Below are 24353 nucleotides of genomic sequence, written 5' to 3' on the forward strand. Positions count from 1 at the left end.
TGACATATTCCAGCACCTTCATAACGTTTAGTTATACTAAAGCGTCACTCAAATCTAAATATATTTATATAGCTTTATCAGCCCGGCTACATTGATCCATTATGAAACCAACCTGAGATATTTCTGTCCGTTACGTTTATTTCGAAATTGGTAACCGTGCGTTTTCTCTCTCAAAACGGAGTCAAATGTGCCGGAGACACATTATCAGCCCTGCGTTGCAACAAAGGCATAACTTTAACGTTACTCACAAAAAAGCTGAACTCATGAATGCTTGTTGCCACTATGGACTTAAAAAGTTACGTACTGTGAGTTCTTCCCTTCATCCATGGCTCCAACATGTTTCTTCTTCAGGTGCTCCTGAAGCAATGTTGTACTTCCGTGCCATTTTGCAGGAAACGGTCTTCTTTGAAGTCTTTAAAGTGAAGTGTTCCCACACTTTTGACGACTTAGGTCGTACACTTTTCTCCATTGAAGCAATAACCTCAAGATGTTTCTCCGCTAAACTATCGGTAGTGTTTTCCTGCGCCATTTTTCGAATTTTTCCAGCAAAGGAGACGCCGTCGTCACGTGAGCTGCACATGACACATCATTGGCTAGCTTACGCCACATCATGAGACGTAGCCTAACCGCCGCCCTGGCGCTGTTTTGTACTGTTTTTGTACTTATTTTGATTATTGTTTCTCAGCTGTTTGTAAATATTGCAGTTTATAAATAAAGGTTTATAAAAATAGAAAATAAAAAAATAACCAAAAAAAAAAAAAAAAAAAAGCCTCCGCGCATGCGCATAGCATAGTTCCAACGAATCGATGACTAAATTAATCGCCAACTATTTTGGTAATCGATTTTAATCGATTTAATCGATTAGTTGTTGCAGCCCTAATATATATATATATATATACACACACACACACACATGTTGCTGTAAACACTACTTTCCTCCTTCTTATTACACAAAATACTGTATACCAGGGGTCACCAACCTTTTTGAAACCAAGAGCTACTTCTTGGGTACTGATTAATGCGAAGGGCTACCAGTTTGATACACACTTAAATAAATTGCCAGAAATAGCCAATTTGCTCAATTTACCTTTAACTCTATGTTATTATTAATAATTAATATATCTTTGTGGAAACACTGATCATCTTAATGATTTCTCACAATAAATATATATAGAAACAGATAAATATCAATATGCAACACTTTATTTTTATATTTTCTCTAAGTGCACATTTTTCAAATTGAACATTTTCAAATGATCACTTCTAAGACAGTCTTGTGAAATCACAATATCCCATTTTAACTAGCTAGCCACTAACATTTTGAACAAATCATGAATTACTTTGCACCATGTTTGTACAAATAACTCATGTAAAATACAAAAGTCAACTCTCAAATTTTTAAATAAATCATGTCACACTTTGAACTGGACATCAAATCTGTTATCTGTTTCTTTGTCAGTTAGTGAAGACCAAGTCTTTAAAATATTTTCTTGGATTTTCAACTTCTATTTGAGTTTTGTCTCTCTTAGAATTAAAAATGTCGAGCAAAGCGAGACCAGCTTGCTACTAAATAAATACAATTTAAAAAATAGAGGCAGCTCACTGGTAAGTGCTGCTATTTGAGTTTTTTTAGAACAGGCCAGCGGGCTACTCATCTGGTCCTAAACGGGCTACCTGGTGCCCGCGGGCACCGTGTTGGTGACCCCTGCTGTATACTATAGTGTTACAATTTCATGTAGGAAGTAAGGAAACTGTCTTTTCTACAGTAATATACAGAGGAGAAAAATTGGCCACAATGCATTTTACAACTAGCATAAAACAAAATTACCATTCACTGTTTTGTACAGTTTTTCCTTCCAAATGCAATACAGTATATACACAGTATTTTGCAGTTACTTTAGTTTCCATCCAGCTGCCAATTGGCTTGGCAATGATATTATATAGCAAAGTGTGGCCTCGGGGCCAAATTTAGCGCAAAGCTTTTTTTTAATTGGCCAGCTACATTTTCTAAAAAAAAATATTCATAATTGGTTATTAATGCGAGATATTATTAGATATAGCTGCATGGGGGTCCTGGCTAACAGGTTGGCCTCACAGGGTTTCAAATCTTCACTTGCAGTTCTCAATGTGGAGTTTGCATGTTTTTCCATTGGGTGCGTGGGTTTATTCTACCCTCCACCCCAAAAAGAAAACAACAAATAAGAATGAGATAATTGGAACTTGAAATTTCAGAAACATTCCAGGGCTGTGGTGAAAATATATATCTTGACTGTTTCTCGCGCAAAGAACGCAACAAATTGTGTAGGATCTCTTTGTGGATGTGCTGTTTCTGGCCCTGTGACAATAACTTGCAACGGCCGCATCATTCAGAAGAGTAGTGGCAGGTCAACATGTGGCTCCTTCACTATGACAACGTGCCTGCTCACGTCATGAGCATCCGACAGTTCTTGGCCAAGAAGAACATCGCCAGGCTGGAGCAACCTCTCTGTTCACCCGACTTGGCAACCTGGGATTTAAAAATATAATAATCGTTGCCAAGATCAATTGGGTCTCAAGGGGACCTGTTTTGAAGACGTGAACAACGTCAAGATGGCAGCGGGGGATCCCAGGCGAATCCTTAAAGGAGTGCGTAAAGCGTGGCAGAGAAAGTGTGTTAGATTCCAGAGGGATTACTTCAAAAGGGAAAAACTTGCGATTTATGGGTCGGATTTAAAATATGTCTTTTGTGACACCAGTTCTAGAACTTTTCTGATAATCCTCGAATATTTGATCTCCTTATAGTGACCAGTCCAAGGTGTAGCCCGCCTCTGGGCTAGGCTCCAGCTCTAAATGAGAACTAAATTGATATTCTCTGATTAAGTGTTTGAAAACAAATTTTTTTACCTAAGTGAATTATTATCTTTTTGTATTATTATTATTATTAGAGATGTCCGATAATATCGGACTGCCAATATTATCGGCCGATAAATGCTTTAAAATGTAATATCGGAAATGATCGGTATCGGTTTCAAAAAGTACAATTTATGACATTTTAAAACGCCGCCGTAGGGAGCGGTACACGGACGTAGGGAGAAATACAGAGAAGTTGCATCTCCCAGTCAGCAGCCCATCTCCCACACACAACACAGGAGTTGCAGCACGACTCCAGCATGAGAAGTTTACTGGCGACGCTTGATGACCTCATCAAACCGCCGCGAGCGGAGCATAACAACAACAAGAGTGTGTTGTTGCCGGTGCTGTAGCCTGGCTAACAAGCCAGCTCGCTCGGTGACTAACGACATGGTTTGGGATTATTTTAAAGTGTCTCTGACGGATAAAAAACTGGCAATTTGCAATGACTGCAAAAAGTTGGTTATGCGAGGAGGAACCAAGACGTCTTCCTTTTAATACGAGCAATTTGATCTCCCACCTCTTCAAGAATCCTTACGAGATACACGATGAATACAAGCGAAAGATGGATGAAAATCAAACAGCGAAAAAAAAGTAGTACCACACAGTTGTCGCTTAAAGACTCCGCCGAGAAAAAACAAAAATACAACAAAAACCACCTCTGTCTCAACGCAGCATTTCAGAAGCTCTGGCAGACTGGTAGGCCACTTCAAGCACTCACCACTAGCTTGCAGCACATTTTTGTTACTCATACAAACACGTTAGAGCAGGGCAGATTGAGCCCAGTTTATAATTTCCTGTTATACTGTATATCAGGCAGTCTTGCACTAAAGAAGGACTATGTTATTATTCTGGACTGAAGCTGTGTGCCTTCATTGTTTTTGTAGCTGCTGTTTTGAGGCATGTTAAAAAAAATAATGCACTTTGTGACTTCAATAATAAATATGGCAGTGCCATGTTGGCATTTTTGTCCATAACTTGAGTTGATTTATTTTGGAAAACCTTGTTACATTGTTTAATGCATCCAGCGGGGGCATCACAACAAAATTAGGCATAATAATGTGTTAATAATTCCACGACTGTATATATCGGTATCGGTTGATATTGGAATCGGTAATTAAGAGTTGGACAATATCGGAATATCAGATATCGGCAAAAAAGCTATTATCGGACATCTCTAATTATTATCATTATTATTATTATTATTATTATTATTATAATATTCATTAGCAGCCTGCATTAACATTGATTAGAGCACAATAATTCAAAGTTGATAAGTCAGCCCTTCACCAGTCACTAGGTGATTGTCACCTTGTCACATTTCTATCTACTCAGTGTGTGAGTAGTGTGTCATTTTTAAGTACTACTTGCCGTAACACTTTAGCATGGGGAACACATATTCACCATTAATTAGTTGCTTATTAACATGAAAATTAGTAACATATTGGCTCTTAATTAGTCATTATTAAGTACTTATTAATGCCTTATTCTGCATGGCCTTATTATACAACCAGTAAGCCATTTACTAAGAGTCTTCCCTCAATAACCTCAGAATTATTGCTTATTAGTAACCCTAACCCAGAAGTCAGCAACCCGCGGCTCTAGAGCCGCATGCTGCTCTGTAGCGCCTCCCTAGTGGCTCCCTGGACCTCTTTCAGATGTGTGAAAATGGAAAAAGATGAAGAATTTTTTTTAATTATTTTTTATAGGGGAACAAACATGACACAAACCTTCCTAATTGTTAGAAATCCCACTGTTTATATTATACATGCTTCACTGATGAGCGTATTTGGAAAGCACCGTTTTGTCCTACTAATGTCAGCGATCCTTGAACTCATCGTAGTTTGTAACTTTTTCCGATGCTGCCACAGAAAAGTTTTTTAGAGTTTTATGCCACTCCTTTGTCTCATTTTGTCCACCAAACGTTTTGTGCTGTGCGTGAATGCACAAAAGTGAGCTTTGTTGATTTCATTGATTTGCTGGAGTGCTAATCAGGCATATTTGGTCAATCCATGACTGCAAGTTATCTCACCCTCTGAGAAGCCTCCATTTTACTAATGTTTTCCAATGTTGCAAAAATGTGTAGAATAAAAAATAAAATACAACATTTCTGTCAAGTGAGATTTGCGTCAGCCTTTGATAGTAGGCTAATATAGACACATCATGTGTTGCCTTCATTATAAGACTTATATAAGGCTTTGAATTTTTTGCGGCTCCATACCGATTTTTTTTTTGGTATTTTTGGTTCAATATGCTTTCTTTCTTTCAACATTTTGGGTTGCCGACCCCTGCCCTAACCCTAACCTTCCCCTAGTGTCTGAATAACTCTAAATTAAGTCTTTGTTGCTTTAAAGGCCTACTGAAATGAATTGTTTTTATTTAAACGGGGATAGCAGATCCATTCTATGTGTCATACTTGATCATTTCGCGATATTGCCATATTTTTGCTGAAAGGATTTAGTAGAGAACATCAACGATAAAGGTCGCAACTTTTGGTCGCTGATAAAAAAAAGCCTTGCCTATACCGGAAGTAGCGCGACGTCACCGGAGGAAGGACTCCTCACATTTTACCATTGTTTAAAATGCAGCGAGAGAGATTCGGACAGAGAAAGCGACGATTACCCCATTAATTTGAGCGAGGATGAGAGATTCGTGGATGAGGAAAGTGAGAGTGAAGGACTAGAGAGGCAGTGCAGGACGTATCTTTTTTCGCTCTGACCGTAACTTAAGTACAAGGGTTCATTGGATTCCACACTTTCTCCTTTTTCTATTGTGGATCATGGATTTGTATTTTAAACCACCTCGGATACTATATACTCTTGAAAATGAGAGCCGAGAACGCGAAATGGACATTCACAGTGACTTTTATCTCCACGACAATACATCGGCGAAGCTCTTTAGCTACTGAGCTAACTTGATAGCATCGGGCTCAAATGCAGATAGAAACAAAATAAATAAATCCCTGACTGGAAGGATAGACAGAAGATCAACAATACTATTAAACCATGTACATGTAACTACACGGTTAATAATTCCCAGCCTGGCGAAGCTTAACAATGCTGTTGCTAACGACGCCATTGAAGCTAACTTAACAACGGGACCTCACAGAGCTATGATAAATACATTAGCGCTCCACCTACGCCAGCCCTCATCTGCTCATCAACACCCGTGCTCACCTGCGTTACAGCGATCGACGGAAGGACGAAGGACTTCACCCGATCATCCGTGCGGTTGGCGGCTAGCGTCGGCTAGCGCGTCTGCTATCCAAGTAAGTCCTCCTGGTTGTGTTGCTACAGCCAGCCGCTAATACACCGGTCCCACCTTCAACTTTCTTCTTTGCAGTCTTCATTGTTCATTAAACAAATTGCAAAAGATTCACCAACACAGATGTCCAGAATACTGTGGAATTTTGAGATGAAAACAGAGCTTTTTTGTATTGGATTCAATGGGGTACCAATACTTCCGGTTCAACGATTGACGTCACGCGCGTACGTCATCATACATAGACGTTTTCAACCGGAAGTTTAGCGGGAAATTTAAAATTGCACTTTATAAGTTAACCCGGCCGTATTGGCATGTGTTGCAATGTTAAGATTTCATCAGTGATATATAAACTATCAGACTGCGTGGTCGGTAGTAGTGGCTTTCAGTAGGCCTTTAATAAGCAACTAATTAATGGTGAATATGTTCCCCATACTAAAGAGTTACCCTACTTGCGTCTTCTCTGTTTTTATTATTCTCTATATCCCCTCAGTCTTCACAGCTGGTTTTGAGCAGAATGTAATCAGCACTGCTGAGGATGTGATTTGAATGACAGATCATCACAGCATCTATTCACTGTTGTCTTCTCCACCACGCCTCAAGAATAAATATACTGCTGTTAGTGTGCTGCTTTAGCGGGGGGAAAAACGCACAAGTCAAAACATTACAGACAGCTCATACATAAACATACAAGATTTGCCTCCCCACCATCCGACTTAAACCGTTATCATGGATTTAGCATTGGCGCAATCATTGCATAGCGAACATGTCTTAAGCCATTTCCAAAGTTGTGACTGGTATTACAGGTGATCACTGACCTGGAGGAGCAGCTGACCTCACTGACCCAGGAGAATGCCGAGCTGAACCGCCAGAACTTCTACCTGTCCAAGCAGCTGGATGAAGCTTCCGACGAGAGAGAGGATCGCCTGCAGCTCAGCCAGGACGTGGACCAGCTGCGTCGGGAGGTGGCTGACCGCGAGATGCACCTAAACAACCAAAAACAGGTAAGGCGCTGTCTTGGTCGTTGGTTTGAGACACCTGTAGAAGGCAGTACAACAATTGTTGTTCTCCAGTAATATTTTACATTATAAATTAGTTTGGCATATATGGTGTGTGGAGGTTGCCCTACTGTGGGTTCTTCTGACACAAAGATCCTTTCGTGAGCCCGGTAGTCTGAGTTAACAAGTCTTTTATTTTCATAAGGCAGTGTGGTTTTGCTTTCCAGCAAAATGTCTCTCGCTCTCATGCCTCTGCTCACCAGCAACTCCAACCACATGTCTCGTACCGGCTGCTGCTAATAAGAGAGACAGGTGATTAGATAACAAGCCCCGGCTGGGCAATCTACACACCTGCCGCTGACTTCGAGGCCGGTCCTTACACTGCAGGCCCGCAGACCACGCCCCCCTCCACATGGTGAATCATTTCTTATCAACTCATTGTTTTGGTTCTAAGCCACATCTTTACACTTCAGTTGGCTACGGAAAACAACTGTTTCATCATGTGACTTCGTCGCACTGTGTGATACACTGTAATCTACCGATATATTCAACAAAGAAGAGGAATTCAACACAGCCTATAGTGGAATTTGATGAAGTCAATGCCCTTCGGACTGGCTGACTCACGTTGACATAAGTGGTTATCGACATAACCGGTTATCGATACAACCGAAAGTGAAACTAGTCATTGTTTGCACATTTACTTGTGACTTTGGCCACATACATGAGGAAAATGGATGATAATAAAAAGATGTTTCAACCTATGGCAGTTTACTCATAGTTTTCCTCCATTTGTGCATATTTTTATTTCGATTCTTCTGTTTTCTTATGATATATTATACTCTTATCAAACAGCGCTGCTGAATTAATTTGATTGTATGTGTTACCTATGATTAAAACAATATAATTTTTTGGACATATGAAATCTAAAACAATTCATGTCTAAAACATATGAAGTCTAAAACAAATAGGAATTACTTACATGTGAGCATTTTGTCAGTTGTTGGGGTACAATCTAGGACACAGGTGTCAAACTCAAGGCTCGGGGGCCAGATCTGACCCGTGACGACATTTCATCTGGGCCGCAAACACCTGGAAATATGTGTAAATTAAGTACTTCATATTTTCTCACTAAATGTAATAGATTTTTTTCATTTTGACAGAAAAAATATATGTCAGTGTTTCCCACACATTCATTTATTTGTGGCGGCCCGCCACGAAAGAATTACGTCCGCCACAAATAAAAATAAAAAATGTTTTTTTTTTTGTTTTGTTTTTTTGTCCTGTCCAGCTTCTCAGGCAAATCATATAGTTGATGTAGATGCCCATATAGGCTGTTCAGATTTACTTTACAAAAGAGAAGTGTAGGATACTTCTCTTGTTGCCTTATTTGTATTTGACAACTACTGTTTTGTGTTTATTTGTTACTGACTGTGGCAGAACACCTCTGCCTCTGTTTCACTTTATGTTGCTGGTAAATAATATGGTTGTAGTAGTAGGCTGAAGTTAAATTATTTAGTATGCACTAATTAAAGGGGCAGAGCTTTAAGACACATTTTAGCTTTTATATTTTATAAAGATATATTTTTTGTAAGAACCACAATTAATAAATATATTTCAGTGAATAACTTATTGTTCAAATCTGTATATAAATATGTACATAAAGTGTTGTAATTATATTGTAAAATGGATGGATGGATGGACATTTAAAACAGAACTGTTATTATTAATTAGTAAGTATACATTTTTTGAGCCTTTTTAGAGAAAATCATATCATTGTAGTAAATTATGCAAATTACTCGATGATGTCATGGTGACCACGCCCATAGCCACGCCCCCACCGCCACAGGTATCTTGGCAGTTTATGGGAAACACTGAACTGTACTGCTTGAAATTGCATACCTTTTAATTTTGATAGTATCCAATATTGCAACAAATATTACAGTATATTATCATACTTTCAAACAAGTTTTTGTCTAAATAAAAATACTTACTTTTACAGCAAACCACCCATCAAATTATTAAAAATGACAATAGATTTTATGTTGTTCTTTACAGCATATTACTGCTATTATAACTACTACAGTTTTTTGCATTAAAATTATGTTGACTCAGCTGCCAGTTTTTGACTGTAAAATCTACGGTTGTTGTTTTTAACGGTGTGTTACTGTAAATGGAAAGACGGTACATTTGTTTTCACGGTAGAAAAACTGGCAGCTAAGTTGCCAGAATAAAAAAAGAATGTGTACTGTTTTTCCAATAACACTATAATGTTGTAAAAATGTATGTAAATTTAACAGTAAAATTTTGGCAACTAAGCTGCCAGCTTTTTCCCTTAAAAAAACAAAACAGGGGTACTGTTTTTATATTTACCGTAAAATGTTGTAACAAAAAAAAACAACTATAATTCACAGTATTAATTATTAAATGTAAAGTTTTACTGTAAAATCTATATACATACATACAGAAGCATTCAGACTGTGGGTGGAAAGTACAAATTGCACACAGAGAGGTGCTAAACTATAAAATCAGTGCCTATGGGAGTTCACCGTTGTTATAGCTTTAGGGAAAAAACTGTTCTTAAGTCTGTTTGTCTTAGACCTGATGACCCTGTAGCGCCTTCCTGAGGGCAGCAGGTCAAACAGGTCAAAGCGAGGTTGGTAGCTGTCCTTGGTAATGTTGGTAGCTCTGCTGAGGCATCGGGAGGTGTACATGTCTGTCCGGGAGGGGAGAGGGCAGCCGATGATCCGCTGTGCTGCCTTTACCACTCTCTGGAGCCTCTCCTTGTCTGCATCGGTGCAGCTGCCGTACCATACTGTGACACAGTATGTCAGTATGTTATAAATTGTATAAGTTATTAGAAGAATATTATAAATAGAATAGAATATATACAAATATATATTATATATTGCTGCTGGGTTTTTTTGTGCCTGCTTATCTTGGGATTTATTTGTAGGCACTTTGAATGAGATTTGGAAGCCTGACACATATTCTTATGCAGTGTTTTTCAACCACTGTGCCGCGGCACACTAGTGTGCCGTGAGATACCGTCTGATGTGCCGTGGGAGATTATCTAATTTCACCTATTTGGGTTAAAAAAATGTTTTGCAAACCAGTAATTAGACTCTGCAAATTATGTGTTGTTGTTGAGTGTCGGTGTTGTCTAGAGCTCGGTAGAGTAACCGTGTAATACTCTTCCATATCAGCCGGTAGCTAATTGCTTTGTAGATGTCGGAAACAGCGGGAGGCAGCGTGCAGGTAAAAAGGCGTCTAATGCTTAAACCAAAAATAAACAAAACACCCCTAAGAAAAGGCAGTGAAACTTAGGGAAGGCTATGCAGAACGAAACTGGCTACAAAGTAAACAAAAACAGAATGCTGGACGACAGCAAAGACTTACTGTGGAGCAAAGACGCGTCCACAATGTACATCCGAACATAACATGACAATCAACAATGTCCACACAAAGAAGGATAAAAACAACTGAAATATTCTTGATTGCTAAAACAAAGTAGATGCGGGAAATATTGCTCAAAGAAAGACATGAATCTGCTACAGGAAAATACCAAAAAAAGAGAAAAAGGCCACCAAAATAGGAGCGCAAGACAAGAACTAAAACACTACACACAGGAAAACAGCAAAAAACTCCAAATAAGTCAGGGCGTGATGTGACAGTACACCTACTTTGAGACAAGACCTATAGTGATGCATGGTTGGTTAAGGTTTAAAGTCCATCCATCCATTTTCTACCGCTTGTCCCTTTCGGGGTCACGGGGTGTCGCTGGAGCCTATCTCAGCTGCATTCGGGCGGTATGGTTTAAAGTCGTATCCAACAATTGCGACGAAGACTTTTTACTGTCAACTAAGTTTCGTTTTTTAATGATTTCTGCTGGTGGTGTGCCTCCGCATTTTTTCAACGCAAAAAATGTGCTTTGGCTCAAAAAAGGTTGAAAAACACTGTTCTGATGTATCAATACAACAAACTCAAGCTTGGTTTGAACTAGGACTAGTCGGCACCATTTTAACCCACTGATTTTTCTATTCTCTGCAAATTTCCCAAAACATATCAGCCACTATTATTTTTTTTTAGTTCAGTCTGCTTTCCTTTCGCACTTCCCACTCACCGCCAGTCAGACACTGGCTTTCCACTAAGTTGCATGATTTGATATCTCCACCACCTGTGACAGGAGACCTAGACACCCCTCGCTACTCCGACGGTGTAAATCGGGCAGCAGAAAAACCCTCTGAATATTTCTGTATTGTAATGTGTAATATCCTGCTCGGAGCTGAGCAGCAAGGGAGCGGGGAGGCTGTGATGTGTGCACCGCTCCTGTGGGATGATGTGTGTGGGCGTCCAGTAGCGCTTTCAATCCTGCCGCTTGCATAACCAGCCATGGAGGACATAGACAAGGAATTGGGTGGCGTGTAGGAGGGAGGGATGTGTCATCCCCATCAGTCCAGGTCGTGTCAGCTGTGGAAGACCAGCACATGCTATATTTATCAGCCCATCTTTGATACACAGCCTTTTGTGTAGGCCATGTGATGCAGATGGAAAAATGCAATGTAACGATGTGAAATATCATTTTTAGATTTACTGTACATACCACAGTTTTACATACTACAATATATTTGTGATAGTGGGTTGTGTGTGGGGGTGGGGGTGAGGGGTTCATGTTTAAATGGGTGTAATTGGCTATGACGCATGTGCTTCTCAAATAGTGGGGCGGGCCCCTGGGGGGGGACGCGGTCCTATGCCAGGGGGGGGAACATGCTTTTTTGCCGTACCAGAATATGACGAAGCGCACGTAGCACTTGGCTTCACTGTAACCACGGTGGGAAAAGAGGAAAGACCATGTGTTGTTTCCTTTAATGATAATAAGCTTTCAATTTTATAAACAAATTATACTATACTATATACTACTATACCTAGGCCACTGAGTAGGTGGGGAGGGAATGCGTCCGCCTTTGCCTACAGCAGGGGTCACCAACCTTTTTGAAAGCAAGAGCTACTTCTTGGGTACTGATTAATGCGAAGGGCTACCAGTTTGATACACACTTAAATAAATTGCCAGAAATAGCCAATTTGCTCAATTTACCTTTAACTCTATGTTATTATTAATAATTAATGATATTTACACTTAATTGAACGGTTTAAAAGAGGAGAAAACACGAAAAAAATGACAATTACATTTTGAAACATAGTTTATCTTCAATTTCGACTCTTTAAAATTCAAAATTCAACCGAAAAAAAGAAGAGAAAACTAGCTAATTAGAATCTTTTTGAAAAAATTAAAAAAATAATTTATGGAACATCATTAGTAATTTTTCCTGATTAAGATTAATTTTAGAATTTTTATGACATGTTTTAAATAGGTTAAAATCCAATCTACACTTTGTTAGAATATATAACAAATTGGACCAAGCTATATTTCTAACAAAGGCAAATCATTATTTCTTCTAGATTTTCCAGAACAAAAATTTTAAAAGAAATTCAAAAGACTTTGAAATAAGATTCAAATTTGATTCTACAGATTTTCTAGATTTGCCAGAATAATTTTTTTGAATTTTAATCATAATAAGTTTGAAGAAATATTTCACAAATATTCTTCGTTGAAAAAACAGAAGCTAAGATGAAGAATTAAATTAAAATGTATTTATTATTCTTTACAATAAAAAAAATAATTTACTTGAACATTGATTTAAATTGTCAGGAAAGAAAAGGAAGGAATTTAAAAGGTAAAAAGGTATATGTGTTTAAAAATCCTAAAATCATTTTTAAGGTTGTATTTTTTCTCTAAAATTGTCTTTCTGAAAGTTAAAAGAAGCAAAGTAAAAAAAATAATGAATTTATTTAAACAAGTGAAGACAGAGTCTTTAAAAAATGTTCTTGGATTTTCTAATTCTATTTGAGTTTTGTCTCTCTTAGAATTAAAAATGTCGGGCAAAGCGAGACCAGCTTGCTAGTAAATAAATACAATTTTAAAAATAGAGGCAGCTCACTGGTAAGTGCTGCTATTTGAGCTATTTTTAGAACAGGCCAGCGGGCTACTCATCTGGTCCTTACGGGCTACCTGGTGCCCGTGGGCACCGCGTTGGTGACCCCTGGCCTACAGCCAGGAGAGACAATGCTGCTAAGTTGGCAACACTCATCTCCCCTATGTCTGCTTGCTTGTGTACTAGGACAAATATTTGTGGAAAGTGTTGCTATTTTACATTACATTTACGGATATAATGCATCCGTCAAATTGAATAATTGACCTACTCAGTGGCTTTCGCCACACCTAGTGTGTGTGTGTGACAATCATTGGTACTTTAACTTTAACTTTAATAATCATTAATTATAATAGACATCAGGGTATCAGTGATATATGGGTTTAAGTTTCCAATATGCATGCTCTCAAAGCTTTGTTGCTCCACTTTGGACAATTTATCAAAAATGAAGGTCTTACTATGGCCTCTATTAGTGTGGAAGGTATCATGACCATTTGGATAAAGTTACTCTTGTCATGATCTGTGGTCTGGATCATGTTTTTGTTATTTTCTGTTAGTTTTGGACTCTTTTTTTTTAGTTCCTGTTTGTGACACTTCTGAGTTTGGTTTGGTTGCATGGCAGCTTATTGTTTTCACCTGCCTCTGGTGTTTGGGACGCTCACCTGTGCCTAATCAGAGGCACTCTTTAAAGGCCTACTGAAACCCACTACTACCGACCACGCAGTCTGATAGTTTATATATCAGTGATGAAATCTTAACATTGCAACACATGCCAATACGGCCGGGTTAACTTATAAAGTGCAATTTTAAATTTCCCGTGAAATATCCTGCTGAAAACGTCTCGGTATGATGACGTTTGCGCGTGACGTCACGGATTGTAGCAGACGTTTTGGGACACCATTGTGGCCAGCTATTAAGTCGTCTGTTTTCATCGCAAAATTCCACAGTATTCTGGACATCTGTGTTGGTGAATCTTTTGCAATTTGTTTAATGAACAATGGAGATAGCAAAGAAGAAAGCTGTAGGTGGGAAGCGGTGTATTAGTGGCCGGATGCAGCAACACAAACACGTAGCTGGTGTTTCATTGTTTACATTCCCGAAAGATGACAGTTAAGCTTTACCATTGGCCTGTGGAGAACTGGGACAACAGAGACTCTTACCAGGAGGACTTTGAGTTGGATACGCGCTACCGTGAGTACGCAGCTGCGGCTTCCAAACATTTGATCGCTTGCCCGTACGTGCGTGCCGCTATGTGCATGTCACGTACGTAACTTTGGGGACTTTGGGGAAATATATGTGTTGTATGAACTTTGCGGAGGTGAACGGTACTTTGGGCTGTGGGATTGAGTGTGTTGTGCGGGTGTTTGATTTGTATTGGCGGTTTATATGGACGGGACGGGGGAGGTGTTTGTTATACGGGATTAATTTGTGGCATATTAAATATAAGCCTGGTTGTGTTGTGGCTAATAGAGTATATATATGTCTTGTGTTTATTTACTGTTTTAGTCATTCCCAGCTGAATATCAGGTCCCACCCGCCTCTCACAGCATCTTCCCTATCTGAATCGCTTCCACTGCCCTCTAGTCCTTCACGCTCACTTTTTTCATCCACGAATCTTTCATCCTCGCACAAATTAATGGGGAAATCGTCGCTTTCTCGGTCCGAATCGCTCTCGCTGCTGGTGGCCATGATTGTAAACAATGTGCAGATGTGAGGAGCTCCACAACCTGTGACGTCACGCTACTTCCGGTACAGGCAAGGCTTTTTTATCAGCGACCAAAAGTTGCGAACTTTATCGTCTGTGTTCTCTACTAAATCCTTTCAGCAAAAATATGGCAATATCGCGAAATGATCAAGTATGACACATAGAATGGACCTGCTATCCCCATTTAAATAAGAAAATCGCATTTCAGTAGGCCTTTAAGCCTGCCAGTCATTCGGCCTGGCGTCATTGCTCGTTTTCATGTCCGATTCCAAGTTTATGCTAGTTGTTCGATTCATGCCATGTCCACGTAAGTGTTAGTTGTTTCATGCCACAGTAAGTCTTGTTTGTTCCATGCCATAGTCCATGTTAAGTGTTTAGCTTCTATGTTTCCTGCGTTAAGTTTTTTTTTGTTCGTTAGCTTCTCGTGTGAACGGCACGCTTTTCTTTTGTTTGGTTCCGGTCTTTGTGATGTTAAGGATTAATTGAGAAAATAAATATGTTCCTACCTGCAAGCCTTGTCCGGAATAGTCAGTTTGCATCCCAGGAGAACACACCTTGCAGTAAGCTGCACCCCCCCCCTTTATGACAACTCTTCTATGTTTTGTTTGTTTTTTGTAATTCACTAACTAATCAACAAAATGATTTCCTAATGATAATAATTATAACATTCCTAATATTTCCATGGTGTTAAAGAGGGGGGAAAAAACAGCAACAGGCAGGTGCAGGCCACAGCTTAAGAAGTTGGTGGTACTTGCAGTCAGGTGTGGTAAATTCTACCGCCTTCCACTGGTGCCATGGCAACTGAGGGGCGAGAGAGAGAAACGAGCAAGACACAGCCAGGAACAACAGGCAGGCCAAAAACAGAAATGTAACGTTTATCTTTGTTTTGTACTTATCTCTTTGCACCCACTTTTGAATTAAACAGGTTTCACTATTTTTATTTTATTCAGCACCACAGTTCGCTCACAATAAACAATAAACACTTAGGTATTTTTTACATGTGAATAATATAAATACAGTCTATTATACAGCATTATCCACATGTGAATAATATAAATACAGTCTATTATACAGCATTATTCACATGTGAATAATATAAATACAGTCCATTATACAGCATTATTCACATGTGAATAATATAAATACAATCTATTATACAGCATTATTCACATGTGAATAATATAAATACAGTCTATTATACAGCATTATTCACAAGTGAATAATATAAATACAGTCTTATTATACAGCATTATTCACATTTGAATAATATAAATACAGTATTATACAGCATTATTCACATGTCAATAATATAAATACAGTCTATTATACATTCAAGTACAGTCAAAAAGGAACATATGCATTATACAGACTATTATACAGATTATTTACAAAAACCTGTGCAGAATATTTATTTGTAATATCACCGTCAAATTTGAAATTCAGCCTCATTGTGTTTGTCAGTCCGTACTTCCCAACTACTTATTTTAAAGGACCTATATTTCCAAAAAATAAATAATCCTATTAGTCAGCGGCAGGGTTGTACGGCATTGGCGTTGTTAGGCCTATTTTAGGGGGACTCAAGCCCCCCTAAAATGTTCTTAAGCCCCCCCTAAATAATTTGGTGTTAAAAAAAAAAAAGTTTTTTTTTTGTTTTTTTTTACAAATACATGCCGACATATTCATTATAAAGTGGCCCGAATATGAGTTTAAATAAATAATCATATAACCTGTCATTATTCACTCAGTTTCCCCTCACTTCATAGTGTAAGGTAGAGAGCCCCTTTAGTGCGTCGGTATCCAATCCATTCCACTTGTTCATATAGAAAATGCCCACATCACTCAAAATCCAGTCCGCATTTTCTCTGTGACCTTGCTTGCGGTCCTGCAGGTGTACGAAGCACATTAGCACACAGCACTACAGAACAAGAACCTTGTGTCTGCAATTGTAAATAATTTAGTTTTTAAGTTTTTTGTTTCTTGTAGAATCTATATAAAGTAATATACATTAGCCTATTGTTAAAATAATGAAAACAACATCATTAAATATATTTGTTTTATTGTATTGTTACATTAATAGCTGTTGTATTATTATAGGATGACTTGTTAAACATTTCATAGGATTTTCAGAGGGTGGAAAAACCAAGACATTTAATATAAAATGTAAAATGAATAAATACATAAAAAGAAAAAGAAAAATGATTAAAAGCCATCATCCCGGGGAGCATTTATTTTCGTCCCGTGCATTTTTTTTTACTGTCCCCGGGACGACAGGACTACGTTAATCTCGAGCCCTGGAAATTACATTTTATTGTTTGCATTATTTGTTTCAGCATTGCACTTTGAAGATGGTCCCTCAGCTCTTTGACAGCTTTGGCTCTTTTTCAGATCAGCAGACTAAGTCTTTCGTATTTACAGTCTATATAAAAGTTTCTCATTTCTATTCAGACTTCCATATATATTTAATTTCCTTAACGGCTTGCCTTAATATATATATATATATATATATATATATATATATATATATATATATATATATATATATATATATATATATATATATATATATATATATATATATTATATACAAGCCAAATTATCCCGATCCAGATATTACTTTAATTCAAGTAATTAAGTAATATTTCCAGGGCTTGAATTTACAACCATTTAAGTCACATATGTGCCCAAAATGTAATCTCTGCAACTTCAAAATATTTGGGAAGAAACAATTATTGTATTGTGAGCGAAAGTTGTGGCATTAGCCTCTATGTTGTGAATGAATAACAGAGAGGCTAATGCCATGACTTTCATTGTGTTTCAGTGTATCTTGAAGGATCATGCAAGTCATTGTTTCTTGTTGATGCTGTAAACAAAATGTCACTGTGCAAACCCATGTTTGTTGTTGTACTGAACACAGATTGAAACTAAACCGACTGAAATAATAATAACAATGAATAATTTTTAAGTCTTTGTTAGCCGTTTGTGAAGTTTAGTGCTTGTGCGCTACGTTCGCTCGCATCCTGCATCTCCTGGGGGCTAAGCCCCCCCTGTCCTTAAAAGCTAGTGACGCCCCTGTTGTACGGTATACCAGTATTACATTGACGGCCACATCTCAGTTATGGCTACCTTTCGAAGGCTGATTGTAACAGTGAGTATAACAGTATAAGGATTATTCTCCTCATGATATTGTTACACAATTGCCTATTCTTTTGATTATTATATATTTTTTGACCTACACAGTCAAAATAAATCTGTACATTTTGTGGTAAAGAAAAACAAACATGAGTTTTCCATAAAATCTATCGTGTTGTTTTTAAAGGGAATTATTGTGTATGGAAAAAGGGTACCATTGTTATTTTTTCAAGTAAAATTCTGGCGACTGAGCTCCCAATTTGTTTTACCGTAAAATATATTGTAATTTTTATGATGTACAATTTGATGGATGACATGCTTCAAAATCAAAATCCAAATAATTAGGTATTTATTTGTATTTCAACCAAATAAATGTCTGGAATGTATAATATAATATTTGCTGTATTATTAGACAGTATTAAAGTAACAAAAAAAATGTGCAACTGCATGCAGTACATATGTTTTTTGTGTCTTAAAATGGAGACGAATAGAAAGATATGATATTGAATTATTAACTTATTCATTAAAAACACAATTTTTCCAGGCTTTTGCGGGCCATATAAAATGATGTGGCGGGCCAGATTTGGCCCACGGGCCTTGAGTTTGACACATGCGACTTAGACGATTCGATTTTGTCTGTTTTGGAGAAAACTTTTGGTTGTTAATGTACCCAACAATATAATAACCAGCACAACCACGTTAGCTGACTTGCAACAAATATTGGTTGACGAATGTGATGTCGTCCCACAGCAGTGTGTGACTTGGCTTGTGACCAGCAGGGCACGAGAAGGAGGTGCCAGGCTGTTGTGTCTGTATATACACTATATTGCCAAAAGTATTTGGCCCCCTGCCTTGACTCACATATGAACTTGAAGTGCAATCTCATTCCTAACCCATAGGGTTCAATATGATGTGAGTCCACCATTTGCAGTTACTACAGCTTTAACTCTTCTGGGAAGGCTGTCCACAAGGTTGCGGAGTGTGTTTATAGGAATTTTCGACCATTCTTCCAAAAGCGCACTGTTGGTCGAAAAGGCCTGGCTCTCAGTCTCCGTTCTAATTCATCCCAAAGGTGTTCTATCGCAGTGGTCCCCAACCACAGGTACCGGTCCGTGGATCGATTGGTACAGGGCCGCACAAGAAATTAAAAAAAATATATATATACTGTATATATATATATATATATTTTTTTTTATTATTAAATCAACATTAAAAAACACAAGATACACTTACTCACTCACTTAGTGCACCAACCCAAAAAACCTCCCTCCCCCATTTACACTCATTCACGCTCATTCGCACAAAAGGGTTGTTTCTTTCTGTTATTGATATTTCTGGTTCCTACATTATATATCAATATAGATCAATACAGTCTGAATATTTTTTGACATACACAGTAAAAATAAATCTGTAGATTTTGTTGTAAAGAAAAACAAACAAACATGAGTTTTCCATAAAATCTATCGTATTGTTTTTAAAGGGAATTATTGTGTATGGAAAAATGGTACCACTATTATTTTTTTAGGTAACATTCTGGCGACTGAGCTCCCAATTTGTTTTACCGTAAAATCTGTTGTCATTTTTATGATGTACAATTTGATGAATGACATGCTTCGAAATCAAAGCATGTCGTGATTGTATTTTTTTATGACCAAAAATAAATAAATAAATACAAAACCCCCAAACCCGCCCCCCTCCCCGGTCCGTGGGACAAATTTTCAAGCATTGACCGGTCCGCAGTTAGAACAGTGGTCCCCAACCTTTTTGTATCGGGTTCAGGTCAGGACTCTGTGCAGGCCAGTCAAGTTCATCCACACCAGAGTCTGTCATCCATGTCTTTATGGACCTTGCTTTGTGCACTGGTGCACAGTCATGTTGGAAGAGGAAGGGGCCGGCTCCAAACTGTTCCCACAAGGTTGGGAGCATGGAATTGTCCAAAATGTTTTGGTATCCTGGAGCACTCAAATTTCCTTTCACTGGAACTAAGGGGCCAAGCCCAACTCCTGAAAAAAAAAACCTACACCATAATTCCTCCTCCACCAAATTTCGCACTCGGCAGAATGTGAAATGTAGCGTTCTCCTGGCAACCTCCGAACCCAGACTCGTCCATCAGAAATTTCACGACTGGATTTGCTGCACAGGTGGCATCCTATGACAGTCCCACGCTGGAAATCACTGAGCTCCTGAGAGTGGCCCATTCTTTCACAAATGTTTAGTAGAAACAGTCTCCATGCCTAAGTGCTTGATTTTATACACCAAGTGATTTATTTATTTATTTACATTTATTCTATCTGTGTTGGCCCTGCGATGAGGTGGCGACTTGTCCAGGGTGTACCCTGCCTTCCGCCCGATTGTAGCTGAGATAGGCTCCAGCGCCCATTTCCTCTATGTCTTGTTTTTTCAAACTTAGTCATTCAATCCACCAAACAAGAGTCCATGGCAGTTTGGCATTGGCAGAAAAGATTTGTCATACAACCGTCATACTCGGCTCATCCCAAAATGCATGTACCTTACAAACGTGGCACCAAGAACGACATAATCAACCAAAAACACAAATATCTTTACCTTTTGTGTTATGTGTATGTCTTATTACCAGAACCTTGGGACACTAAAGACCACATGCACCATGTTGGAGGAGCAAGTTGTGGAACTGGAAAGCTTAAATGATGAGCTGCTGGAGAAGGAGAGGCAGTGGGACGCCTGGAGGGCAACACTAGAAGAGGAGAAGAACCAGGCTGAAAGGAGGACCAGGGATGTCCAAAGAATGTTGGATACAGAGAAACAGAGCAGGTAAGTACAATAACTGATTTAAATAACCTTTTGTGATTTTGGAGTGTACATTTTGTTCTTCTCTATTTATGACGTCGACTCGTAATGTCAAAAGAAGTCAGCGTCATCCAATTTTGTGAAATGATGAAAGAGCAACCTCCAAATGTTTTGCTTGTCAAACAACCATCAGTAAGCATTGATGTAATGTAATGACTGTACAGTGTCTGTTATATATTCAGGTACACTATGCCTTGACATTCTCTACAATGGTAGGTGTTGTTTGCTATTAATGTTGTTGCTTGCCTCCACCTACACACACTGGGATTCAAAAGGTTCCAGCATATTCCCTCAAGGGTTTACCACTTGGTGTTCTGAATATTTATTTCCAAACATGTTTTTTAGTTGATGTGGGCAAGGATAATTTGGTATTCAAACACTATCTCGCACTTAAGAGACATTTAGTAGGTAAGAACAGTAGCAAAGGCTACTTTTCTTAAGTCAATAGTCAATATGGAGTAGTTTATCTACCATGGGAAGACATTTTTCAAGATTTGGACGTTTGTGAGCATGCTCTCCTTGTGCTCGCATGGGTTTTGTTCGAGTACTTGGGCTTCCGTAAAACACATTATAGACTAAGGGTGTAACGGTACGTGTATTTTTATTGAACCGTTTCGGTACGGGGGGTTCGGTTCGGTACGGAGGTGTACCGAACGAGTTTCCACACGGACATATTAAGTAGCGCACCGCACGTTGTGTAAACAATGCCCTCTGAGGCACAACACACGGCATGCTAGCAATGACCGGGCTATTACAAAATGCAAAAAGCCAGAGCTGGAAGACCCTCCTGCCTCGTAAAGATCTCCCGTTTGGGAAAATTTTGGCTTCGCGGTGCGATACAACAATGGATAACATTGGTTCAACGAAGATAAAGACGAGCGTCGTGCAAACACCGCATTCAAGCAGCCTCTCCTCGGCGAGTCAGGCAGGGCTAAAGCAATAACAAATGCTGTTGGTGTTTTTATAGCAGCAGATTTAATACCATATTGCATTAAAAACTAAATTTGACCCACTTCTATGGTGGAAGAACAATGAGCCCATATATCCTCTTACTGCCAAGTTAGCCAGGCACTACCTCGCCATACCTGCTACCTCCGTGCCCAGTGAAAGGGTATTTTCCACAGCTGGAGACATTTTAACTGCAAGCAGGTCTGCTCTTTCTGCAGACAATGTGGATAAACTGATTTTTCTGGCAAAAAACATGAAAATTGAGTGAAAGTCACCAGGGTTAAAGGCTGGGGGGGGAAAAGAAAAGTTAATCTGAGGCTGAGTTGACTTGAAACTGTTTAATGTTGCACTTTTTGTATGTAGAAGAAAAGTTGTGTCATTTTATTTAATCTGAGCAACAACTTGAAGCAGTTTAATGTTGCACTTTATATGTGGAAATGTTGCACTTTATATGTAGAAAGGTTTTGTTAAGAAAACAATTCTGAGCCTCATCTTATTTAGTTTTTACTTTATATATGTTGACTGCATTAACCCTGGCAATGGACCCTGTGTGTATATGTATGTTATTGTTATGCTTAGCATTCATGACTGCCTGCTGTTGCACTGATCAACCTAGTGGTGGCTCACATCCATCACACGCAGAGCTATTTTAAAGCAATGTTAAAAGGATAAAGCCATTGTTTACAAATTTTGGTAAATAAATAACCAGAAAATGTACATTTTGTTGTTTTATTACTGTACCGAAAATGAGCCGAAACGTGACCTCTAAACCGAGGTACGTACCGAACCGAAATTTTTGTGTACCGTTACACCCTTATTATAGACTGACTAAACACAGTCACCTTTCACCCAACGTCAGCTGGGATAGGCTCCAGCTCACCCATGTTCCTGTGGGGTGGCATGGCGTAGTGGGTAGAGCGCCCGTGTCAGAAACCCGAGGGTTGCAGGTTCGCTCCCCGCCTCTTACCATGCCGTTGTGTCCTTGGGCAGGACACTTCACCCTTGCCCCTGGTGCCGCTCACACCGGTGAATGAATGTTGAATGAATGATAGGTAGTGGTCGGAGGGGCCGTAGGCGCAAATTGGCAGCCACGCTTCCGTCAGTCTACCCCAGGGCAGCTGTGGCTACGAAAGTAGCTTACCACCACCAGGTGTGAATGAATGATTGATTGATTGATTGAGACTTTTATTAGTAGGTTGCACAGTGAAGTACATATCCCGTACAATTGACCACTAAATGGTAACACCCGAATAAGTTTTTCAACTTGTTTAAGTCGGGGTCCACTTAAATTGATTCATGATACAGATATATACTATCATATACACTATCATCATAATACAGTCATCACACAAGATGGTGTTTTTAACATGTAAAGCGACTTTGGGTACTTAGAAAAGCGCTATATAAATCCCAGTTATTATTATTATTATTATTATTAATGAGGACAAGCAGTATAGAAAATGGATGCATAGATGATAATAGTTCTCTGTATCTCCTAGGCTCCGTGCAGAGCAGCGCAGCTCGGAGTCTCGCCAGGCTGTGGACCAGGCAGTTAAGGAGCACAAAGCGGAGATCCTGGCACTCCAGCAGATCCTCAAAGACCAGAAACTCAAAGCTGAGAGTCTCGCAGAGACTGTGAGCATTTGCATTTTGAAATTGTATTGCACACATTTTTGGTCGTAAACAATTGAATGTTTTTTTCCATAGCTGAATGATTTGGAGAAGAAGCATGCAATACTGGAGATGAATGCTCGCACTTTGCAGCAAAAGCTGGAGAGTGAGAGAGATCTGAAACAGCGGCTGTTGGATGAGGTCCATTAAGAGTTTTCTCATTTCGTCTACACGAATCATGATTAACATTAAAAGTCACAATAGACAAAACACATACAGTATGGAAAACTTATTATGATAACCTGTTGTTGTTTTATAGCAAGAGAAGGTGCAGCAGCAGATGGATGCTCAGAAGGCACACATTTTTCGACTGACCCAGGGACTACAGGACGCCCTGGACCAGACTGACTTACTAAAAACTGAAAGAACTGACCTGGAATATCAGCTGGAGAACATCCAGGTGCTGCTACCCATTGACTCATATAATTTTCTTTATGCATGACAATATTAACACATGCGATACGCTGTACAGCAGGGACGTCCAGAGTGCGTCTCAGTTTTAGAAAATCTAAAAACTGCTTTGGTTGACTGCAATTTGAGAGCCAAAGGGGTCATTTCGTTGAAAAATGGGTCTGTTTATGTCGACGTGTATTGTAGTAAACATCCTTTCGGTTCAAGTGTTGACGAAGTTTAACTTTTAATTGTGACAAATATAGAAATGTATTTATTAAATATGTTCTCCTAAACCACTAATGGTAACATACAGTAAGCCAGCCACTGGTGGTCTTTTTATATTTTTGATTTGTTAAATGTAACTTTTAGGTTCAAACACTGAGGACATCTATTAAACAAGACAAGAGGCAAAGAATCAAACAGAGACAGAATTCAATTTGGACTCAATATTGACGAGAGACGTGGCGACTGTACTCTCGGTACAGTCTTCAACCACGCTCTGCCACAAGATTGCACTCCCCTTTCTTTTTTTGACTTTCTCCCCCC

General features: G+C 38.9%; 1 protein-coding gene across 5 annotated transcripts in view; it reads left to right on the forward strand.

Moving 5' to 3' along the window:
* Positions 1 to 24353, forward strand: part of LOC133652599 (citron rho-interacting kinase) — a 156223-nt gene that overhangs the window by 71564 nt on the left and 60306 nt on the right. For all 5 annotated transcript variants that reach the window (XM_062051534.1, XM_062051535.1, XM_062051532.1 and 2 more), the window contains 5 exons: positions 6957 to 7154; positions 20566 to 20759; positions 23243 to 23378; positions 23451 to 23555; positions 23674 to 23814. In XM_062051534.1, the coding sequence (XP_061907518.1) occupies positions 6957 to 7154; positions 20566 to 20759; positions 23243 to 23378; positions 23451 to 23555; positions 23674 to 23814 (774 nt within the window). The remainder of the gene's footprint in view (positions 1 to 6956; positions 7155 to 20565; positions 20760 to 23242; positions 23379 to 23450; positions 23556 to 23673; positions 23815 to 24353) is intronic.

The sequence above is a fragment of the Entelurus aequoreus genome, linkage group LG06 (assembly GCF_033978785.1).
Source record: "Entelurus aequoreus isolate RoL-2023_Sb linkage group LG06, RoL_Eaeq_v1.1, whole genome shotgun sequence".
NCBI lineage: Eukaryota > Metazoa > Chordata > Actinopteri > Syngnathiformes > Syngnathidae > Entelurus > Entelurus aequoreus.